We start from the raw sequence: 21,651 nt of genomic DNA, 5'->3' as shown, positions 1-21,651 counted from the left end.
TATTCACTTATATCGAATGCAACTCTGCAAACGACTCACTATTCACTTATATCGAGTGCAACTTCTGCAAACGACTCGCTTTTTACTCACTATTCAATACAATTGACTGTACAAAATTCACTTGACACATTACATTCATATTACACTACATAAATATAACATTAACACCATAATACATTATTATTTTCTCTATTTTTATAAATCACTAAAAGCATATTTCATACGAGTACAATTAATCAAATGCATGTTTATACATTTCAACATCACTGTATAGAACCTAATGTAATATTATATTATATTCACTTTCAATAAATCATTAAAAATATGTAACTTTGATCACTAAAAACAATATCTGATGAACATTTCCATATCATAAGTACAACATCAAGTATAATATTTTAAATGAATTAGAAAAACATTATTATTTTCTCTATTTTTATAAATCACTAAAAGTATATGTCATACGAGTACAATTAATCAAATACATGTTTATACATTTCAACATCACTGTATAGAACCTAATGTAATATTATATTATATTTACTTTCAATAAATCATTAAAAATATGTAAATTTGATCACTAAAAACAATATCTGATGAACATTTCAATATCCTAAGTCCAACATCAAGTATAATATTTTAAATGAATTAGAAAAACATTATTATTTTCTCTATTTTTATAAATCACTAAAAGTATATTTTATACGAGTACAATTAATCAAATACATGTTTATACATTTCAACATCACTGTATAGAACCTAATGTAATATTATATTATATTTACTTTCAATAAATCATTAAAAATATGTAAATTTGATCACTAAAAACAATATCTGATGAATATTTCGATATCCTAAGTCCAACATCAAGTATAATATTTTAAATGAATTAGAAAAACATTATTATTTTCTCTATTTTTATAAATCACTAAAAGTATATTTCATACGAGTACAATTAATCAAATACATGTTTATACATTTCAACATCACTGTATAGAACCTAATGTAATATTATATTATATTTACTTTCAATAAATCATTAAAAATATGTAAATTTGATCACTAAAAACAATATCTGATGAACATTTCAATATCCTAAGTCCAACATCAAGTATAATATTTTAAATGAATTAGAAAAACATTATTATTTTCTCTATTTTTATAAATCACTAAAAGTATATTTCATACGAGTACATTTCAACATCACTGTATAGAACGTAATGTAATATTATATTATATTTACTTTCAATAAATCATTAAAAATATGTAAATTTGACAACTAATAAAATATCTGATGAACATTTCGATATCATAAATACAATATCAAGTATGAATTAGAAAAAAGCACCATTTTATACACCTATGAATTTTATTATTATCCGAATCACTAAATATTACATCGTTATTAAAAACTAACCAAGGGTGGAATTTATCCACTTATATATTATCCCTTTGTAAGAAGAACTCCCTTCTTTTAATGGCGATCACCCTATGTACCCTAGTCGCACGAAAGAAAGGTCTACACTACATTTAGGCACAACCTTCCTACTTTGACCTGGTTCTGATCGAACAACTTCTTCCACACGAACTAAATCTCTGGGTTCATTTTTGTTTATAATTCTATATAATTTACCATTCTTTTCTAAATCATTTTTATAACCTTTTGTAATATCTTTCGTTTTTAAATCTTTACATTGTATTTCAGAATCTTGACTATGTAACGACTTTAACCACGTGTTTTCGTCTAATAACAATCTATACTAATATAATAAAGCGAAGAGTTTGTTTGTTTGTTTGAACGCTAAGATCTCTGGATCTACTGGTCCGATTTACTTTGTTTTTGTATGAAAGCTGCGAAAACATTCTTCAAAGTGCTATAGGCTACATTACATTACACATATATACTAATATATTAAAATATTTTATAATTTGACATGTAAGTTATTCCTCTATGTTAATAACCGTCGCGACGCGACTTTTGCTAAGCAACGGTTTGCAACGCTTGTTTGTTTTTAAGGAAACGTCACCCAAAATGATCTTGCTTAACTCATATATGGCGAGTGCTGACTCAACCTTATGAGATGCATACAAACAATGTTTAACAAAAATATTGTTCTACATAATGTAAACTCCGCGATGTTAAATGTTTATCTCTGAAGCTTGAACAAAAATAACTATTTTGATTAATTTACTTTAAAATTGGATTTTTGTTAATGTATAGTTTTTTTATATTTTGATATTCATCCTTATGAAAATAAATATAATAGTCACTTTTTGCATTTTATCTAAATCGAGATTATAGTTTACTGTATAACATTCTAATAAATAATTAAGGAGATGTCACTGATTAAAAATTACCTTCTGGCGGCACATTAGGTATGACCGACGCAAACGGGCAGACGATGTTGACGGTTTTATAAATTTTCATACATTTTCGAACTATTGTTAACTTGTATGTAATTATTCGCTGTTTATAATTAATCTAATCTACATTTTGGTTCTCTTATTTTATCTGATATTGCTCACAAAAATTATCCTATTTAATATAGAAAAATGTTTAGTTATTTCATAGAATCGATATATATGTACGTACGCACGCACGGAATTTAGGTACTTTATCCAATACTAAGAATATCCTTTAGTTATTTCTACTTCTAACCAATAATTTCAAGATTTTTTATTCTAATAATAAATTCTACTTTTACTATCACAAGCACTTTTGAATCTTCGACTGAACATATAGACACAAAGCTACCACCGGTTCGGAAGGCAGTTCTGCTAAGCAGAGCTGGCAAGAATCTCAATAGTTGCTCTTTTCAAAGTCAATGATATAGTTTACTGTTACATTAGCTGACATCTATCCTGCCTGACATTTAATAGACATTAATTCCATACACGCTTATCCTCTAAATATTCTTGTACAGTGCTTTAATAAGCTTTACTTATTAGACCTTTTTTTTTTTACAATTACTTAAAATTTGGGTAGTGGCAAACTTAGAATACACTGCGGAATTTTATTATATACACGTATACTCAGACCCAGAAAAGATTTATTAATTTTTTGGAGGCGAAAACTTGGCGTAACAAGCTTATCTTTATTTCTCGTTCCCGTCACTATTTTTACTATGACAGTGTTTATTTTGTAGGTTTTGTTTTTAGAAAGAGAATATTATAATATAATATAATATAATATACAAATAAGTCTCCATTTATTCTCTTGATTATTTATATTTTCTCACTATGTCTATCGTTAACTGAAAATAATTTCATAAATATATTTACTAAATATTCGTATAGTTCAAGCAGGCGAAACCGCGTCCGTGTCCGCTAGGAATATATCTCTAATTTAACTACACTTCTCTTCTGAAATAGAACTTCGTGATAAAGCATCAACATGCATCATCCGCTCGGCTATTACGGTGTTCAACAATAAGACGACATTCTTGCATTATAATATACCACCGGGCACTTGTAGGTAATAAGTCCCATAACGCTACGAATTGCAAAGTAATCAGTGATTACTTTTACCTAACACTAACAACTACAGTAATCAATAACAACAACGTCTACAGGTATAGTGCTTCGCGGTTCAATAATTCGATATTTTACCGTATGAAGTTTAAATTTGTCACTGTCCACAATTTATATTAGGGACTTCAACGAATATAAAATTTTTATTTGTTTTGTAAATCATTATATACATTTTTACAGAAAGTATGTCCAATTAAGGTAGGTACTTTTAAATAGAAAACACCAACTACTAACAAATTTACGTCCGCACTTATTTACTTGCAATCTTGCAACAAAATTACCTAACGGCGCTTCGAGCGTGAAAGTTGAGGATCAATCACATCGTCAATGTCACGTATGGAGAACACACGAAGGAGATTGTACAGTAAAAAAAAGACTATATCACACATTAAGAGAATGCATGTCAAGAAGTAGTCTAGTCAAAGTACTACCTTCACCTATAAAATTAAAACATTTAGTTCTAAGTCAACGTAGGTTGTTGTATTGACACCATTAACGTGAACGTTTGTAATATTTATCATAAGTATCATTATTAATACTACTATTGGAATCATATACTAAATTTCGTTTATAGCAATCTTGTTTCATGGCCTAATTTAAAATAATAGTTACTTGTTTGAATTAGTCGATTACATTTGATACTGATATAGCATTTGATAATGAAAATGTTATTACAATTAAAACACCTTAATCCTTGAAAATTTCCCCATACTACTACAATTTGAAGCTCTGTTACTTGTATTGTTATCAATATTTTTCAACCGGTTATACTATGTAAAGTCATTGAGATAAAGTACTTCAATAATTTAAAACTTGTTCAGGTTCTTCAAATGTGCAAGTTCCCGCTCCCATTCTTATAAATTTATCATGGCATGTATTAACATCCTACCGCCTTAATATCCTTAATTACACGTTTTTTTTTTTATTAAAATCATTTTATTATAATAATAATTCTCTAAAGATTGACCAATTTTACACCTAATTTTTAGCATATCCGTTAAAAGATCACCGTAATTTCATTTAATAAAAACACTAATTTTAATGTTTGTGTCAATTCTTCCCAAGAAAATAACAATGTGGGTAATCCTTTGAACCACTTGTCGTTCATTTTTTTTGCCTTAATGATATTTAGGATTAAAACACTACATAAAGCAGGAAAATTATTGTGAGGGTAAATATCTCGCACATGATTATTACTAGTAGGTAACGGTACAACTTCGCTTATGTTTCCCCATTTTAAGTATAAGCAAATCCTATAGTCTTTACAAATGTAGTATTATAGTGATTCAAACCAGCATATAAATTTAAATATAACAAATACCCTAATAAGAAACAATTACTTAATAAAAGTAACCACAAAAGTAAAAATAATAAGAAGAACAATAGTCACTTGTGAACAACAAAATTCAATAGAAAAAAAAAATAATAATAATATTATACAATATATAACACTTCTAACCTTCAGTCTTTAATGGGCGTTATTTAGTCCTGCGTCCCGCTTCTGAAGTGAAAGAAAACATCTATTCACTGGGTAGATCAATTATAAACCTTCACTTTTTAAATCGCTTTATTATGAACACTTTCTACTTAAGACTGACACTTAAACACTCAGCACTTAAACTATCACTTAATAACGTTTGCTTAGAGCTTGCTGGCAGTATTACAACGTCGGGAAGACTGTGCTCATTTCTGTTTTTGGGGTGTTTTATAGGTTACAATTTCCCTCCAAAACTAAGCTTACCGGATGTATCTCATATTCATAATTCACAATAAAGATAGTTTCAGTGCTGCCATCATTTATAACATAACATAACATAACATAGTAACTTCAACACAAATTACACATTTCGTTTCATTCTAATTAATCATTTTCACATTTTTACTATAAACTCAATGAATTCTACCGCTAACATTATTATATATTAATAAAAGTACTTCATTTATATTTTTATCTTCAGTCATAATAACATCATAACAACTTCTCTTTATTTAAATACACAACTTACACATTTCGTTTCATTCTAATTAATCATATTCACATTTTTACTATAAACTCATAATGAATTCTACCGCTAACATTATTATATATTAATAAAAGTACTTCATTTATATTTTTATCTTCAGTCATAATAATATCATAACAACTTCTCTTTATTTAAATACACAACTTACACATTTCGTTTCATTCTAATTAATCATATTCACATTTTTACTATAAACTCATAATGAATACTACCGCTAACACTTAGAGTGTAATAGCTGCTAATTAAGTACTGTAAACTATATTATTTGCCTATTCCTGTAGTAATTTATGATTGACTAAGACAAAGGTCGTGAGTTCGAGCCCGTTCAGAAAATACGTTAAGCAACTGCAAACATACATACATACATACATATATTCACGTGTTAACCCTAGCAACTGCAAAAATAGTTAAATATAATAATTAATCACTATCCCGCCATCAATTTCTCTCAACATTAGCGGCATATTAGTGTCTTATAGTAATAATAACAAAGTTACGTTAAGTAAAATGAACGCACAATTCTGACGCCGGATATAACCATTTTGGTGTAGGGTCGGCAAAAAAATATTTGATCACCACTCTACTTTACTTAATTGTTGCGATTTTAGAAAAAAAAACAGAATACAATAAAATCAACATTATTATTTTCTTTTTTAATTTGTTTCTTTCTATATTTTACATATTGTATATTATGTGTTTGAAAAAGTGTAAATATTCGTAAAAAATAAGGTAATCATCACGTTGCCATCACATTGTACCGTTAGTTAAATTAATCTATTTGTTATTTAAAAATTGTGTATATATGAAGAAGCGTTTGGTAATACCAAACGAAACACTAGAACGTAATGCGGATATCCGTATACATAAAGTTGATATGGAGAAGGATTGCAGAAAGCAATTTATTTATTATCATAATGTACGAGCTACCACCGACATACTTTACCAATACTTGAGTTGAGTGGTGGAATTTAACGCCGCGCTTTATTTTGTTACCAGAACGTGGACATAACATTAATTCATACCCCTAGTGGGGATCTAACTCCTAACCGTTGCGTTTACAGTCGCACACTTATGCCCTTGCGCTATGACGGTGCTTATTATTAATTAATGTATAATTTCGTTAAAATTATACGTTTAATTACGTTTTAAAACAAAGGTGTGAAAAGTTATAGTATTTTAAAACATACACTTATTTTTATCTAAACCACATAGAATGCAGATTTACTTGTTTCCGTGGGAGCTACGATATAAAGAGTAAATTAGATAAGTAGTCTTTATAGGGTTCCGTTCTAAAAGACCACTTTGTTGTCCGTTCGTCTGTCTGTCAAGAGCCTTTATCTCAGGAACGCTTGGATATATCGAGTGGAAATTCAAACCATATACTCAATTCTTCCTTAGATCCCCTTGATTTCCGGAAAAAATTCGTATTTCTACATCTACTTAACAAAAGACATAGCCGCTTAAATCGCAATAAATGCGTATTTCGACACTATAAAGGGAATCAAAATTAATAGGGTACTTACGGTTGACCTAAAATTATAAATTTTGCATCGACAGATAGTACAAATTGAGGAAAAATCTGAAAACCTTATATTTGTAGTTAAATCCTAAAAAATAATAGCCTTAAAAAGGAGCAAAATTTGGTATTAAAGCCGTTAGTTTAAGTGAGGTATTAGATGAAAGAATTCGGGCTAAGCTCAGCTTCAACAATTTCAGAAAAAGCTCGAATTTCTGTACGGAACCTTCGGTGGGCAAGCCCGATTCGCGCTTGTCTGGTTTTTTATTAAATACAACCTTGTGTAAATAATGCCATAGCATTTTTCACATATTTTCGCTATCTTGCGCATGACATATGGTAGTTGTTATGTCCTATGTAATTTGAAAAAGAGAGTTAAATAAAGGTTTATTTGGGAAATTAAATATTTATTTGAAAACATACAACAATCAGGCAATATTATTTATATTAATAAAAGATATTGTTAAATATAATATTTTTAATTACTGTATGATAAATAATAGATATATTATACCTAGATATAAATTAAGTACATTAATTTTTTTATGCATATAAATACCTGATTTATATGGATATCAATTCCGTAATTTTTGGCTTAGCAAAAGGAGTTACTAACCACTAGTTATATCCAAAATCGAATCTAACTTCCCTTCTGATAGATAATCTAAACTGTTTTGCTACAACTTCTTATTGGCACTAGTTGAAGAATTTCATAGTTGGCAACAAAAAAGCTAGACTGTACATTGGCACATTTTTAATGTATTGTAAAAATAATTTAGTTTTTGTGCATTTTGTAATGAACGTGCGCTTCACACCGAAATGTGTTGGCGATTTGTGTTGAAATTTTTAATTATATCAAATGTCACGTTTTGTATTGGTATTTTATTTTAAAATAAAATATAATATGCATATATCTGATATTACATGTACAATCTAAATTTACAATAAGTTATTGATAATTTGAAACAATTGACTAGAAGTTTGAGTACACTGCTTTGCTTTGCTCTCTGCTTACCCTGTGTGCGGGAGACAGCGTAGTTTCATTTTATAGCTGATTTGTGGAAGACAAAGAATCAAAAAATACATTTACAATTCGGGCGGAAATGAGTTTAACTAACTAGTATAACTAAAATGAAAATATCTGCAATGAAAATAGAGTAGCATATCATTATTTCAAAGCGGTTTATTTTACCCATCGTTTCTGTTATTTTCCAGGTATAAGATACTCGTAGGTACGGCAATAAGGAAACCGATATTTAAATTTATATGCATTATAACAAATCATTAACTCAAATTGCATACAGGCGCAATTTTTTTTACATAACATGAAATTCAAAGCCATAATTCAGCTTTGAAAGTCCAATATTTTCCTCTGTACATTTTTGTTAGTCACTCAGTAACGAAAGAGTTTTATTTTATAGAGAAATGAACAATGAAATAAAAAATATATATATTTAAAATATTTTGCGTTATTTATCGATCAACAAAAGCGGGCAAGCACAATAACAAAAAACACGACATTAGAATAAATTATTAACAATTACTAGTTAATTTTATAAAATAATTATTAAACCTATAACATATATTAAATACTATACTGTATGTTAGGAAAATGTTAATAATTAAAAAATATATATTTATACACAATATAAATAACAAACAAAAAAAACTAAATAAAAATTATTCTGTCAACTCTACAAAACAGGACGAGCACGGAATCAATAAGTATAAAATTGAAACAACCTCGGCGTGTGCGATAGAGATGGCAACACATTAGTTGATATGTTAGAACGACACGGCAATAGTTAAGGGCGACTTCCCATTGTTAGATATTAAAGTTTATTATTATTTAATTAGACATGTTTATATTGGTTTAGTGGTAGGAGGATAGTCGGTTCAATTATTCAATCAATTATTTCTAAAAACTACAGAAAGGGTAGAATTTAATACTATTCATAATTTGTATTTTTATTTTTGCCCAAATAAGCTGAAAACTTTCTTATCGTGCTAAATCGAAACAGACGTACGATTACGAGTAGTACCTACGTGTTTGATTTCCGGTACGTTTAAATTTTTATAATTCGAATTTCGAATTCTTTTCTTTAAAAACCATAAAAAATTCAAATATTAGCCAATTCTATCACACACATACACATATCTACAATATACATACATGTCAAACTGATAACAGAGGGTTTACAAAATAAATATAACAGCGTTGATTGTAAACGCGACGGTTGTGGGTTCGATTCCCACTCAGGGGAAATAAATATATATTTTTTTACAACAGCGGATAGTGGACGGGGACGGCAGTGTCTTAATGAGAAGTTCCATCTACCTACAATGTTATGAGCGTGAACCAAAATAAATATCTCTATCTCTCTCTAACTGACAAATTCCCAATTTTAACGAAAATAACTACTTACGTGTGCATTAGTGTTCAAACATAGAAATGCACATCTTACAGTCCTATCGTACCTCTTCCGGTATCGGTCCTATTCCGTTATAAATATGAAAGTTTGTGAGGATGCAGTTTGTTCCACTTTAACGCAAAAACTACTGAACTTATTGTATAATTTGTCTATAGTATAACAATAAAGCGCGTGAAGCCGTGCGTGAGTCGCTAGTTCCATTATATATAAGAAAGAAAACATAGTTATATTTGTACGAACAAAAATAACTTCTTCGTCATGAGCTCTGTGAACTATTTTAGATATAGAATGTACCTGTGAGTGCAATGCGTGGCTTTATTTTGTTTTTAAGTGATCGGTAGTTCTATTTTGTTTTTTATAAAACAAAATATATAATTTAACAGATATTCTATAAATTTTAAGTACAAAAAACAGTAAAATATTTTTATTACATTTAAGTTCAGTAGATTATAGAAATTTCCGTACACGGAAGTGAACCTGGAATCTTTTACACATTTTTATTGATAAACATTGGGATACATGGAAACTCTAGTATTGAGATTGAGACACTATTCTAAACTAAAGGTTCACCTCACAAGGATCCCTAATAAAACATTATTGTCAAATTATCGTGTTACTTTATCAATTCTTATCAGTAACAGATAGTGTTTTGATAACACGCCAAATATGGATATAAATAAGATTTTTATACTTATTATTATTGTTAGTTAAATGTATTATTTTTGTTGAAAACTAGCATCTTTATTCAATTTCAATTCTTTTAAAGAATTCAATATGGTTGCTTTAGCCTTTATAAGTTGCACGGAAACAAGTAGTTCCTGAGATTACCGCGCTCAAGCATACAAACTTCTTTTTCAGCTATATAGTAGACTCGAAAATTTCGGCGGAAAGTGAGAAACAAGAGTGTCTTAATGAGACCGAGGTGCCTTATCAGTAGGTTCCCAGGTTCCCTCTACTTTCCTTGTGAAGCGTATGTATGTGTGTGCCAAATACGGGTTGAATTTAAAAAAACCTTGTTAAGTTAATTAGTCAATTAGACCGTTGTGACGCAGTGGGACAGCTTTTGTAAGTGCGACCGTTGCGGGTTCAATTTCCACTCAGAAATATGAATTATTTTTACCTCCCCCTCTAGTAAAACAAAGTGTCGGTCGCGTTAAGTTTCCCCCCTCATAACGCACTATCTCAAATTTAAATGCAAAGCGGAGAACGGAGGGTTTTTTGTTGTGAATAAGGCATACACTAAAAAAAATATCATAAGTATACAGAACACATCGCCATTACTTAATTAACATAAAAAATACGGCCAACTGTACCTTGAGGACAGATGTGGGATTATGTAGAAATGTCACAAGTGAAACTATAATAAACAAACTATAATAGGTAATTGTAATATATTCTAAATATTTAACAATTGTAAGATTTGAGCTGTAAGAGGCTATCGTGATCGTTCTCGTTAGTTTTAGTAGCACAAGCATGTGTCTGTAAGCATGAGAGTTGTGGCTTCGATTCCTCTCGGGGGAATGATATCTTTAATATTTTCATTTCCTCGCTCTAGTACCGAGGCAAAGCGGCGTTCAGTTCCATCAAAAATGGTGAATGGAATTGTCTTAACGGGAACTACGTGTATTAACACGAGTTCCCTCTGTCTACCTTGTGTGTTAAATTAAAAACTAAAAAAAGAACAAAACGAAAAACAATTATTACCAGTGGGTTAAATTCAGTTTCTTTGATTTTATTACATAGTTACATATCGACCTAATAAAAGTTAGAAAACCAAATAAATATTAATTCTCATATTTCTTAAAATAAAACCAGCATATAAAAAAGCGCAATGAAAAAAACTGAATCTGTGACCTCCATTTTATATCCAATGATTCGCATTAAGATATTCAAACAATAATTTCCTCTTAGTTTTTGCACTTGCATTTTTTTATCGGTAGCTTCTGTTAAAGGTCAATTAAATCAAATCATAAGTAAAAATTATATGTGTCACCTAAATTAGTTTTTATATCACTCTTCACGCTGTACCTCGCATATACACTGTAGACAGAGGAAACTTAATGTTAAGACACTCCGTTCTCCCATTAAGACACTTACGTTCCCCGCGTTTGGCCTCGAAAATATTAAAGAAATCGAACCCATGACAGTTGCGTTTATCCACTGTATTTAACCATTTTTTGTGTATTATTATGTTCGACACCACTTTTATTCTAAGCCACTCTAAGGACTCAGGCCTCAATAAAAAAAATTAAACTCCATAATGCCAAAGAATGGCTTCCGTAGTGTTGTTTGTTATTTCTACAATTTATATATTATCGATATGTAATTTTTTTTCATGTAAACTTTTTTATTTACTTAGTGTTTTTTTTATTATTTTTGTTTTTATGTTAGGTTTATGTCATACAAGCATATAATCATGTTGACTTCCTTAAATAATATTTAAAAATTATATGTATGAAATATAATATAATTTGGTATTGTTTAATATTTTTTGTGAATATAGATATTATTAAATAGCATATAGTAATACTAGGTTAATAATATACAATTTAATAGAATGTTAATATTCAAATATAAGATTGTATCAAAACTTACCACAAAACTTTAAATGGCAAAAAAGGACAACGGAATAATATTTCACTATAATTTGTCTTCCATATAATGAAATATTACAACAAAATATACTTAGGTTTATAATAAATAAATAACTGTATTGACATTAACTCCTAGAATAATAGTTAACTATTAAAAAAACACACGGACACTACACACGTTTATTATTATGCACCGATATCAATTCTAAGGAGTCGTTAAATAAAACTTGTCTTACCCTTCGTTTCATTGAATTTTATTAATTTGTTGTTACTTTGTAATCTTTGTTTATTGAGAGAAGATATATATATCTTCTGGAATTATTTTGGAAAATCACTTTGATTAGATGCTAAATATTACTTATTCTTACTGAGTTATTATAATGATTAAATCAATCAAGAAAACTACCCAGGAAAAACTAGAAGAATGGCTATTTTGACCAACATAGCATGGTCATACATTATAATTTCAATTTAACTTGTGAAATGTTAAAATTGCGTTACTCGTGAATCGTATATTTATTTTTGGAAAACTTGCGAAGCCATTTCGGATACGTTTGACCTAATTAAGACTTACATTTACTTATTTGTTTTGTTCGTTGACTACTTTAAACTATTTTAAATTTTATTTCATGTAACATAGAACTCAATATATTATATACTTATATATGAACCTACTAATTTCAGGGTTTATTAAATACTTAATGATATTCAAATTAAGTACTATTTGCTGTGTTCATATAAAAAAGGAGAGTGTGTATAAGAATCGTTTATATATAAAGAGATTTTTTAATAGTAAAATGTAAGCGCTATGGTTTTGGGTTCGATTCCTTTTTGAGCGAATGAATTATTTCCATTATCTAACTCTGATAACATGAAAAAGCACGACACCGAGGGCCGCCACTCAACACGTAATGTCTCGAAATTTGGACGGAAAGTGGGAATGGAATATTTTATCACTGTTTCCCCTGCCCAGTAACTGCATAAAAATATTATATATTAATACTGAAATACGTTTAGTATTACTAATTTTAATATAAATAATATATTACAATATATATTATATTATTGATGAATCTTGTAATAATTATAGTTGGCTATCAACTTGCAGAAATAAACTAATTCAACATTATCTTAATTACGGTTAAACTAGTGTAGGCACAAAATATTAATATAAATTCCATTTTTAATTAATGGTTATTTCAATACAAGTAAACTCAAATTAATCAATCGATAACACTCTGAATCGCAACCCGTATCGATTGTCCATTACAATGTAAGAGCAGTAAAATTTTATTAAAAATCAATGTTTGTTTCGTAGTTTGTAACATAGTTTCAAAAAAATATAAATGTAATTGTAATCTAAAGATTTTATACTTATTACAAAAAAAAAACAAAAAAAAAAACAAAAAAAAAAACAAAAAAAAAAAAATCTATCAACAATTTCTTATTAATCCATTTTTTCCTAAAACTACACATTATATAAAATAATCGAATTACAAAACTTAAAATAAACTTAATAACAAATAAAAAAATAAACACAATCGACAGTCAAATCTTGAATTAAGTCAAATCTTGAGTACGATTTTTAAACAATCAAGCTATAAATTTGACTAAGCGATCATAAAAAAACCGGTGAAGCGCGAGGTGTTATATAAATAGACGTTCTAATTCAGTTTAATGTAGTCAGGAAGACGACGAGTGCATCGCCACTTGTATGTATATAGAATAATTACTATCAAAATCTATTATAAGCAATCAATTTTTACTTTTCCAAAATTTAAATAACCAACTCAAAAATTAAATAACTTTTACTCTAAATTAAAATCATTGTATTTTACTTATATATTCAATAAATCACGTATCATTAGTATATAAAGATTATGTATAAAGATTACAGATAACGTTCTACGGCAAAAAAAATAATTAATTTAAATAATTAAAAGACATCGACATCGACGTCGATATTAGTCACATCACTAATATTTTGCTGATATGGCGTACAGGGTTGGACTAGTAACAATGTTACGCTTCGATGATTCGATTTAAACTAAAATTTAATCTAATATTACATTGGCAAATGTATTATTAATATAATATATATTACTATAACAACTAATATGTCTTATATATATCATATATTTATATATAAAACATATTAATAATAGACATATGAGTAATAAAGTAATTAGAAACTAATCAAAGTCAAAGATTTTCAACAATTTATAATTCATCAGTTTCAATTAAAAAAAAATTAAAATGAAAGTTGAAATAGAATAAAAAAAAACAATAATACCTAAATACCTATTATTTTTTCTCAAGACAATGGATGACGTCATCCCATATAAAACAAATTTAAATAATCTGCGAAATTGTTTAATAAAACAGAATTAATACATAAATTTGTTTAAACATAAACATAAAATAAATATTAAAATTACCTTATAAGATGGTTTCTCCATTGCAAAATCCAAACACAACACTCACATCACTCTAAACACAACTTGTTTAATCAAAACAACATAATTAAACACAAACACACATAAAACAATTATTATAAAAACAAATGCTTATTGTAATAACAATATAATAATTATTAATATTTGAAAAATGATTTTTTTTTAAATATATAAATATGGCGGTTTGACGTTACATTTGACGTGTAAAAGCGCGGGAACGTCCGCTCCTAGGGACGGTCGCGCCGTATCTGTCGCACCCTCTCACACGATCGCAGGGCTGTATATATTTTGGGCATAGTTTATTTTATTTATTTTTTTAATGTTGTTATATTTAATATTTAGTGTAAAATGTTGATGAAAATTACTTTATTGGTGTCTTTGTAATTTTTTAAATTGACTATGAAAGTACGCGTCTTAGTAAATTTTTAAGACATTTAGTAAAAAAAATTTGAGCGCTAAAAACTTTTATTGATTAGAAGAACAAAATCGTTTTATAATTTTATTAATGTGAAGAAAATTCTATCTCTATCTAAATTCTATCTCTATCTAAATAAAATTAGATTTTCATTGCATATTGAAATTTAACAGTTAAATTAGTATTTTGTTAAATATTTATGACTTTTTTGACAAAACGTAACTTAAAACAATAACTAATCAACACATTCGCATATTTATTAAAGTATCTATATAGATATAACATTTCAAATAATAACAAACACTATATAATAATAATAGTAATAGTAATAATATATAATCTATATATCTTAATTAATAAATATTTTTAAAAAATAATACAATAAATAGATGTACAACCCTAACACTCAAACAATATAAAGGCAAGAGTATAATAAACTGTATTTATATGATTTTTTTCTTTTCTTTTTTTTATACTTAAACTAGCATCCGCTCGCGGTTATACATCCTTATTGTAATATTTATTCAATACTTTCAACTTAAAATAACTATTTAGCTAAAATAATTAATTATATTAATAAGGCCAGTAGTGGCGCAAACGTGCGACTGTCAACGCATCGGTTGTGGGTTCGATAATGAAAAGTTTTATATTTTTATATCTTGAGTTTCGCCACTCAACACGCGGCCAGAATTCGTCGAAAAGTGGCAAACGGGTGTCTTAATTGGAATTGGGAGTAAAGTTTCTTAAACAAAATAATATATATATATATAAATATTAATTTAATATATAAATGTTTAAATTGCATATGTTTGTGTATTACACCTAAATATTTTATTGAATTCTTAGTAAATAAGTGAAAAGGAGAAAAAGAGACACGACGAAATGAGAGATGGCTATATATTTTTTTGTTTACTTGAAAAGTTTGTAAAGGTGTTTCTTTGTTACATATCTACGTATAAAAAAAATATTTTAAAGTAAGAAATAATTATGTGTTCATGATAGCACATTGGAACAACGTCTGAATGCGAGCGTGATGGTTGTAGGTTTGTTTCCTACTGCGGAGAATAAATTGTTTTCATTTCTTCGTTCTGATAAAAAGACAAAGAGCAGAATTGAATTCCGCCACTAACTGCTATGAAGTTGCGTATAAAAATTTAGTAATAATTTTATTTTATATATAATACATATTATAGTAAATACGTTTTTCACGCGGCGTTAAACAACGGACCGTGGGTTATATTAATTAGTATCGCACTAAATTAGTGAAATAAAAATATATACTGATATATAAATGGAAAACTATGTGCAGCATTGCCTGCAATGCTTCGAAAATTCAGGAATCTGCCTAAGCTAAGAAAAAATATTTAGGTATATATTATTAATAACGTATACTTATACGTTATTAATAATATATAAATATATTAATTTAATGAACTATTTTTATTGTTCAGCAATAAGCAGTATTTATCCAGCGATTACCAAGTTGTTAAGGTCATGAGAAATATCTGCACAAATACAGATAAAAAACTGTTTTATAATTTTTACGAAGTGGTTGTAAAATATTGATCGTACCAGAGCGCAGAATGAAAATTTTAAATATTTCACTTCCCCGGGTGGTAATCGAACCCACAACCGTCGCATTTACAGTCATGTCCATTTGCCTTGGTCTCAATAATATTATTATTATTACCATAAGTTTCGCCTAATGTGGACCAAAGTTACACACACTCTTGTATTTACGCTTTTCAAATAATTTTCAAAACATAATAAATAAAATGAAACTTTAATTGTATTTCAATAAAGTTCAAAATCAAATGTTTCCTTAAAACATTGATTAAACAGATTTGAACCTTATTACGTTTTTATAGAAATCATTTTTGAATGCAAGTTTACGTTATCATTTAAACATACACGTAACTGTCTGCATTAAAAATAGGGTACCACTGATTTTTAAATAAAAAAAATGTATATAGAAAAAAAATACGATAGATTTTATGTTTGTTTGTTAAAATTTGTTGTAGATTTGTCACACATACATATACCTTGGAAAATATATTTATCTATTATGTATTTGTATTATTTTTAAGATAATCAATATATTTATTGTAGAAGGAATAGAATCATAGAGTAGAGCCACAAGCTCTCTTTTAAACTCGTTATGAATACACTTAAATATACGTAACTAGTACCTGCAGCTTCTAGCCTGTAGGGTTCCTTGACTGATGAACTATCCAACAAAAAAAATCTATTTAATCCAGAAGTTCCCGGGATTATCACGCTCAACCAAAGAAACTCTTCAACTTTATGAAAATAGCTAGTAAAAAAAGCTTAGTATTAAGACACTCCGTTCCTTATTTTCTGGAAGCAAAGCGTGTTCAGTAGTGGAACTTAACGCCGCGCTTTGCCTTGACACCAGAGAGAAGAAATGAAAATATTAAATACTTAATTTCCTCAAGCGGGAATTGAACCCACAACCTGCCCCTGCGCCACGACTGGCCCTATAGATTATTTCGTATATAATACAAAATATTATTAATTTCATATACAAACATACAAATATTAATAAAAATAATGTAACTAATATAAGATTATCACAATCACGTTCATTATAAATGATAAAACAATAAATACCTCCTCACTAAAGATGTTTATAATTATTTCTAGTGAAGCATATTATCACGAATACGTTTTCGATATTTAATAAGTAAGTAATAGTAGTAATTATTAGTTATATTTAAAAATAACTTACTTTAAAATTCAAACCTCCGTACGGATATATAATGTTATATAATTTGATAGATATCCTAGGATTAGTTTATTGTCAAATATCTAGTCAAAGAGAACCTAGTGTTACGACACTTCGATCTCCACTTTTCACTTATAATATAGATATTACTCATTGAATAAAACAGACTTCAAAACTGCGCTTTATCTATACATATTGTAAAACCAAAAATAATTTTAATTATAAATATTCTGTTAAACTAAAAAAATATTATTAAAATCAATACAATTAATTATATAAATAAAAAAAATATAAAAATGTCAGATATAAATAACCTGTAATATGTGCGCGCCCTAAACAGCAATTTCGACAAAATGGATACGCCACGTGGTCGCTGCACACGGGTTGAGAATTTGATAAGTAATAATAATAATTGTATAAGTTTTGTTTTTCTTTTTTTAGTTTTACGCTGTATACCGCACCTAGCAGGGTGGACGGAGGGAACCTGGGGACCTTATATTAGGACATTTCCGTTTCGAATTCTGGAGGCATGTTTTCTATGTTATGTATGAGAGCTGTTTTGGTACCAGAGCGAGCTTTGAATTTTGAATCGAGTCTATATTTATCAAAAGCAGACTCAAAGTAACGCCCACATTAGGCCTCTAACGTAAATATGAAATTAAATACAATATTTAAAAAAAATTTTTAGATGTTATTCCACCTTATACAAAAATGTTTTTTTAAAGAAACAACAAATTGAAAGTAGCAGGATTTGAACCCTCCGTCTCACCCATGTCTCTCTGCGTATTAGATAGTTTCAGAGGTTTTCATTTTTATTTATACGTTTTCTAGAAAAGTATTAAATATAGTTAACAGTAATATTTAAAAAATCCCACCCATGTAAATACGCTGACCTGAACACGCTGCCTTCTTTTAAAGCGAACGTTGATTCCACACGAGGTGATTATTACAATTGGAATTGTGGAAGATATTATAATAGTTTTATGTTTCATAGTAGGGGTTCGAATCCAGATAGGTTTTTATTATTGTATATTTTTCAGTTTCACGCTTTATCCCATATAACAAGGTAGGCAGTGGGAAGCCAGGCAATGCGTATTGATTTTAAAAACAATATGTTAATACAAATAATGTTATTGGTTATACATTTCATAATAAAACAATTATAACAGTTTAAAGACATGGGCAAAGGAATGCTTACAAATAAATAACCCAGAAAAAAAAACCTTTACACGAACATATGTATACCCTGTGGTTATAGAGCCGCTATCCTATATGTTCATTCTACCGAGTGGAAATCGGTACTGCTGTTCTGGGCATGAACTACACCTAATTTTATAGTAGAATTTTATTTTATAATATAACAAAAATATAATATAGCAGGAAAAAGGAACCTAGTGCTTAGTCACTCCGTTATCTATATCTATACATATAGTAGTAGTAAATGAATAATAGTGTAGTTTAAGCAGACAATGCCGGGAGCTGGTCGTTAGTTATCTATATAATCAAAAAAAATATATATAAAGATTCGAATTTTTGAATGTCATACAAAAGCTAGATAACTGCTGTAAGAACATCTCAAGGCGAAATTTTAATATGAAACAGAATATTATGTTCTTTCATGTCGTACATAAATTATAATTATTGTTAAATTTTCCTTGTTTTTATCTTATTTATATTGTAAACGAGAATGTATTATATTATTTAATACTTATATTAATGCGATGGGTGTGGATTCGATTCCCACTCGGGTTAATGATTGTATTTCAATTATTTTTTATTTGCACGCTATCGTAGATGAAGCCCGGCGTGGACTCGTCAATACGTTTTCTTGAATTCGAGCAGAACGAGGGGGTATTTTGTCTGTAATTAAAAATAATATTAGTATAATAAGTAACTACATATATTTGCTTTCTTTTAGAAACTATACATGAATTGATAAAGCTTAACGCATTTTGTTTACTTAGAGAATGGAGAGTCTTAACACTAGATTCCCTCTGCCTATCTTGCTATATGCGGGATGCAGCGTGAAAACAAAATATGTAATAACACAACACCTCTCTACGTAATCGGATAAAAGAGGGCAAAAAGAGAATTCATTGAAATATATTTTCATGCAATGCACAATGTTGTGTATGGAGTAGATGCGTTGTTTAGAAATACAAAAATTATTAAAATTTATGGATATAATAATAAAACTCATTGCTTTGATTTGTTTTTGAAGGATTTTACTATTTTTCTTTTTTTTATTAAAATGTTCCCAATCGACGATTAATTCCTCGATTGAGAATCGACCCTTAATATATTTATTTCCTTGAACTGGTAACAGGCAAAGCGTGGCGTTGAGTCCCATCACTCAGCACACGATGTCTCGAAAATAGTCTGGGGGTCTGAATGTTTTAACACTAAATTCCCTCTGCCTGTCCCGCTATGTGCGGAATATAGCGTGATAAAAAATATAGGGACAACTGTTTCTTTAAATAATCATTATTATTAACAATCTTACGTCTGCTTAAATTTGAACCCACAACCATCGCCTGCACAGATAAGCAAACATACGATACCATGATAGCGTCTTTGACTAATATACTTACCTAATTATTTATACCGATACATTATAATTAATAACTTCCTTAGTGATTAAAAGCGTATTAATTTAAAACAAGTTTCGACGGTTTCTTAATTTAGTTGAATACAGAAAAATTATTTGTTGATGAAATATTTTTTTTTATATGCTTTTAGTTTTTATCCAAGTCCAAATTATTTTCATTTGTGAATGGGCCAGAATAAAATATCCCGCACATAGCAGGGTAGGCAGAGGAAACCTGGGAACCTAGTAAAAAAAACTCCGTTCCCATTAAGACATTTCATAACTCGTAAACCAATGTAGACATTGTAGTCTACATATTATATACAGAAATAAAAAACTAAAAACTGATACGGAGTGTTTTAACACTAGGTTCCCTTTGGCTACCTTGCTGTACGCGAGATATAGGATGAAGCTTTTATCTTTTATAATTAAAAAATATTAAATACAATACATTCCATACATTTCGCTAACCAAATCCATCCTTTCCCTCAGAAATCCTACGCGACAAAAGTTTTAATTATATTTCCGTCTCGCTCTAGCACGTGCGTGTATTTTATAACGCTGTCTCACTCCACTTATCAGTCCGTCTCGTTTACACTCAACGTTTTTTGTTTGCATTGACTTTGAATAGGCACGTTTATATCTAAAGACATTTTTTTTTACGTTTTTTTTTTTTGGTAATATTATTAACTACATAGTTATTATATATAGGTGCAGTTTTTGTTCTGTACGATTGATGTGAGTTCAATTCTGAAATATAAACCTGTTTTAAATATTTCTATTGATTGTTCAGGTTGTAAAAAACACGGCGTTGAATTCCGCTACTCAACACGTTATTTAAACTTAAGGAGACATTAAATATTATTATTTATATTCACAGATCTAACACACAAAAAATCACAATCGGTCGTGTTTTATTTTAATCTTATTTGTTTCTGTAAAAAAACCAAACAGGCATGCATCCCAGTCGTTAGCTATAAACAGATCGTTGATACTAACTCGGAAGTTAGATATTCAATAAACGATACAAATTATTTAAACATATATTTACTTAGTAGCGTCTGGCTTCGATTCTCGTCGTTGTGGGTTCGATTCCCCCTCGTTGGAATAAGTTATTGTCACTCCCATACTCTGATAACAAGACAAAGCGCGGCGTTAAGCTCCGCCACTTAACACGCAGTGTTTCGAAAATTGGCCGGTGTGTGGAGAACGGAGTATTTTAACACTAGGTTTCCTCCGCCTAATCTGCTTTATACAGGATACAAAGTTAAGTTATTAAAGATAGGTAAAGTTTTAATTAATTTAATACTTATATTACTATGACACGAGTCGATGAACCTAGAGTTGAGA

General features: G+C 28.8%; 1 protein-coding gene across 1 annotated transcript in view; it reads right to left on the bottom strand.

Annotated features, from left to right (window-relative positions):
- LOC146530321 (uncharacterized) overlaps window positions 1-14,789 on the bottom strand; it is a 55,414-nt gene extending 40,625 nt beyond the window's left edge. Inside the window, exon 1 of the mRNA XM_085200815.1 lies at window positions 14,536-14,789. Within this exon, the coding sequence (XP_085056941.1) occupies window positions 14,536-14,556 (21 nt within the window). The 5' untranslated portion in view covers window positions 14,557-14,789. The remainder of the gene's footprint in view (window positions 1-14,535) is intronic.
- Window positions 14,790-21,651: the final 6,862 nt, after the last annotated feature.

This window comes from Heliconius melpomene, chromosome 17 (genome assembly GCF_056956725.1).
Source record: "Heliconius melpomene rosina isolate 202511_hmr_F chromosome 17, ASM5695672v1, whole genome shotgun sequence".
Taxonomy (NCBI): Eukaryota; Metazoa; Arthropoda; class Insecta; order Lepidoptera; family Nymphalidae; genus Heliconius; species Heliconius melpomene.
Note: the sequence above shows the minus strand (reverse complement) of the source record. Positions and strands in the feature narration are given on the sequence as shown.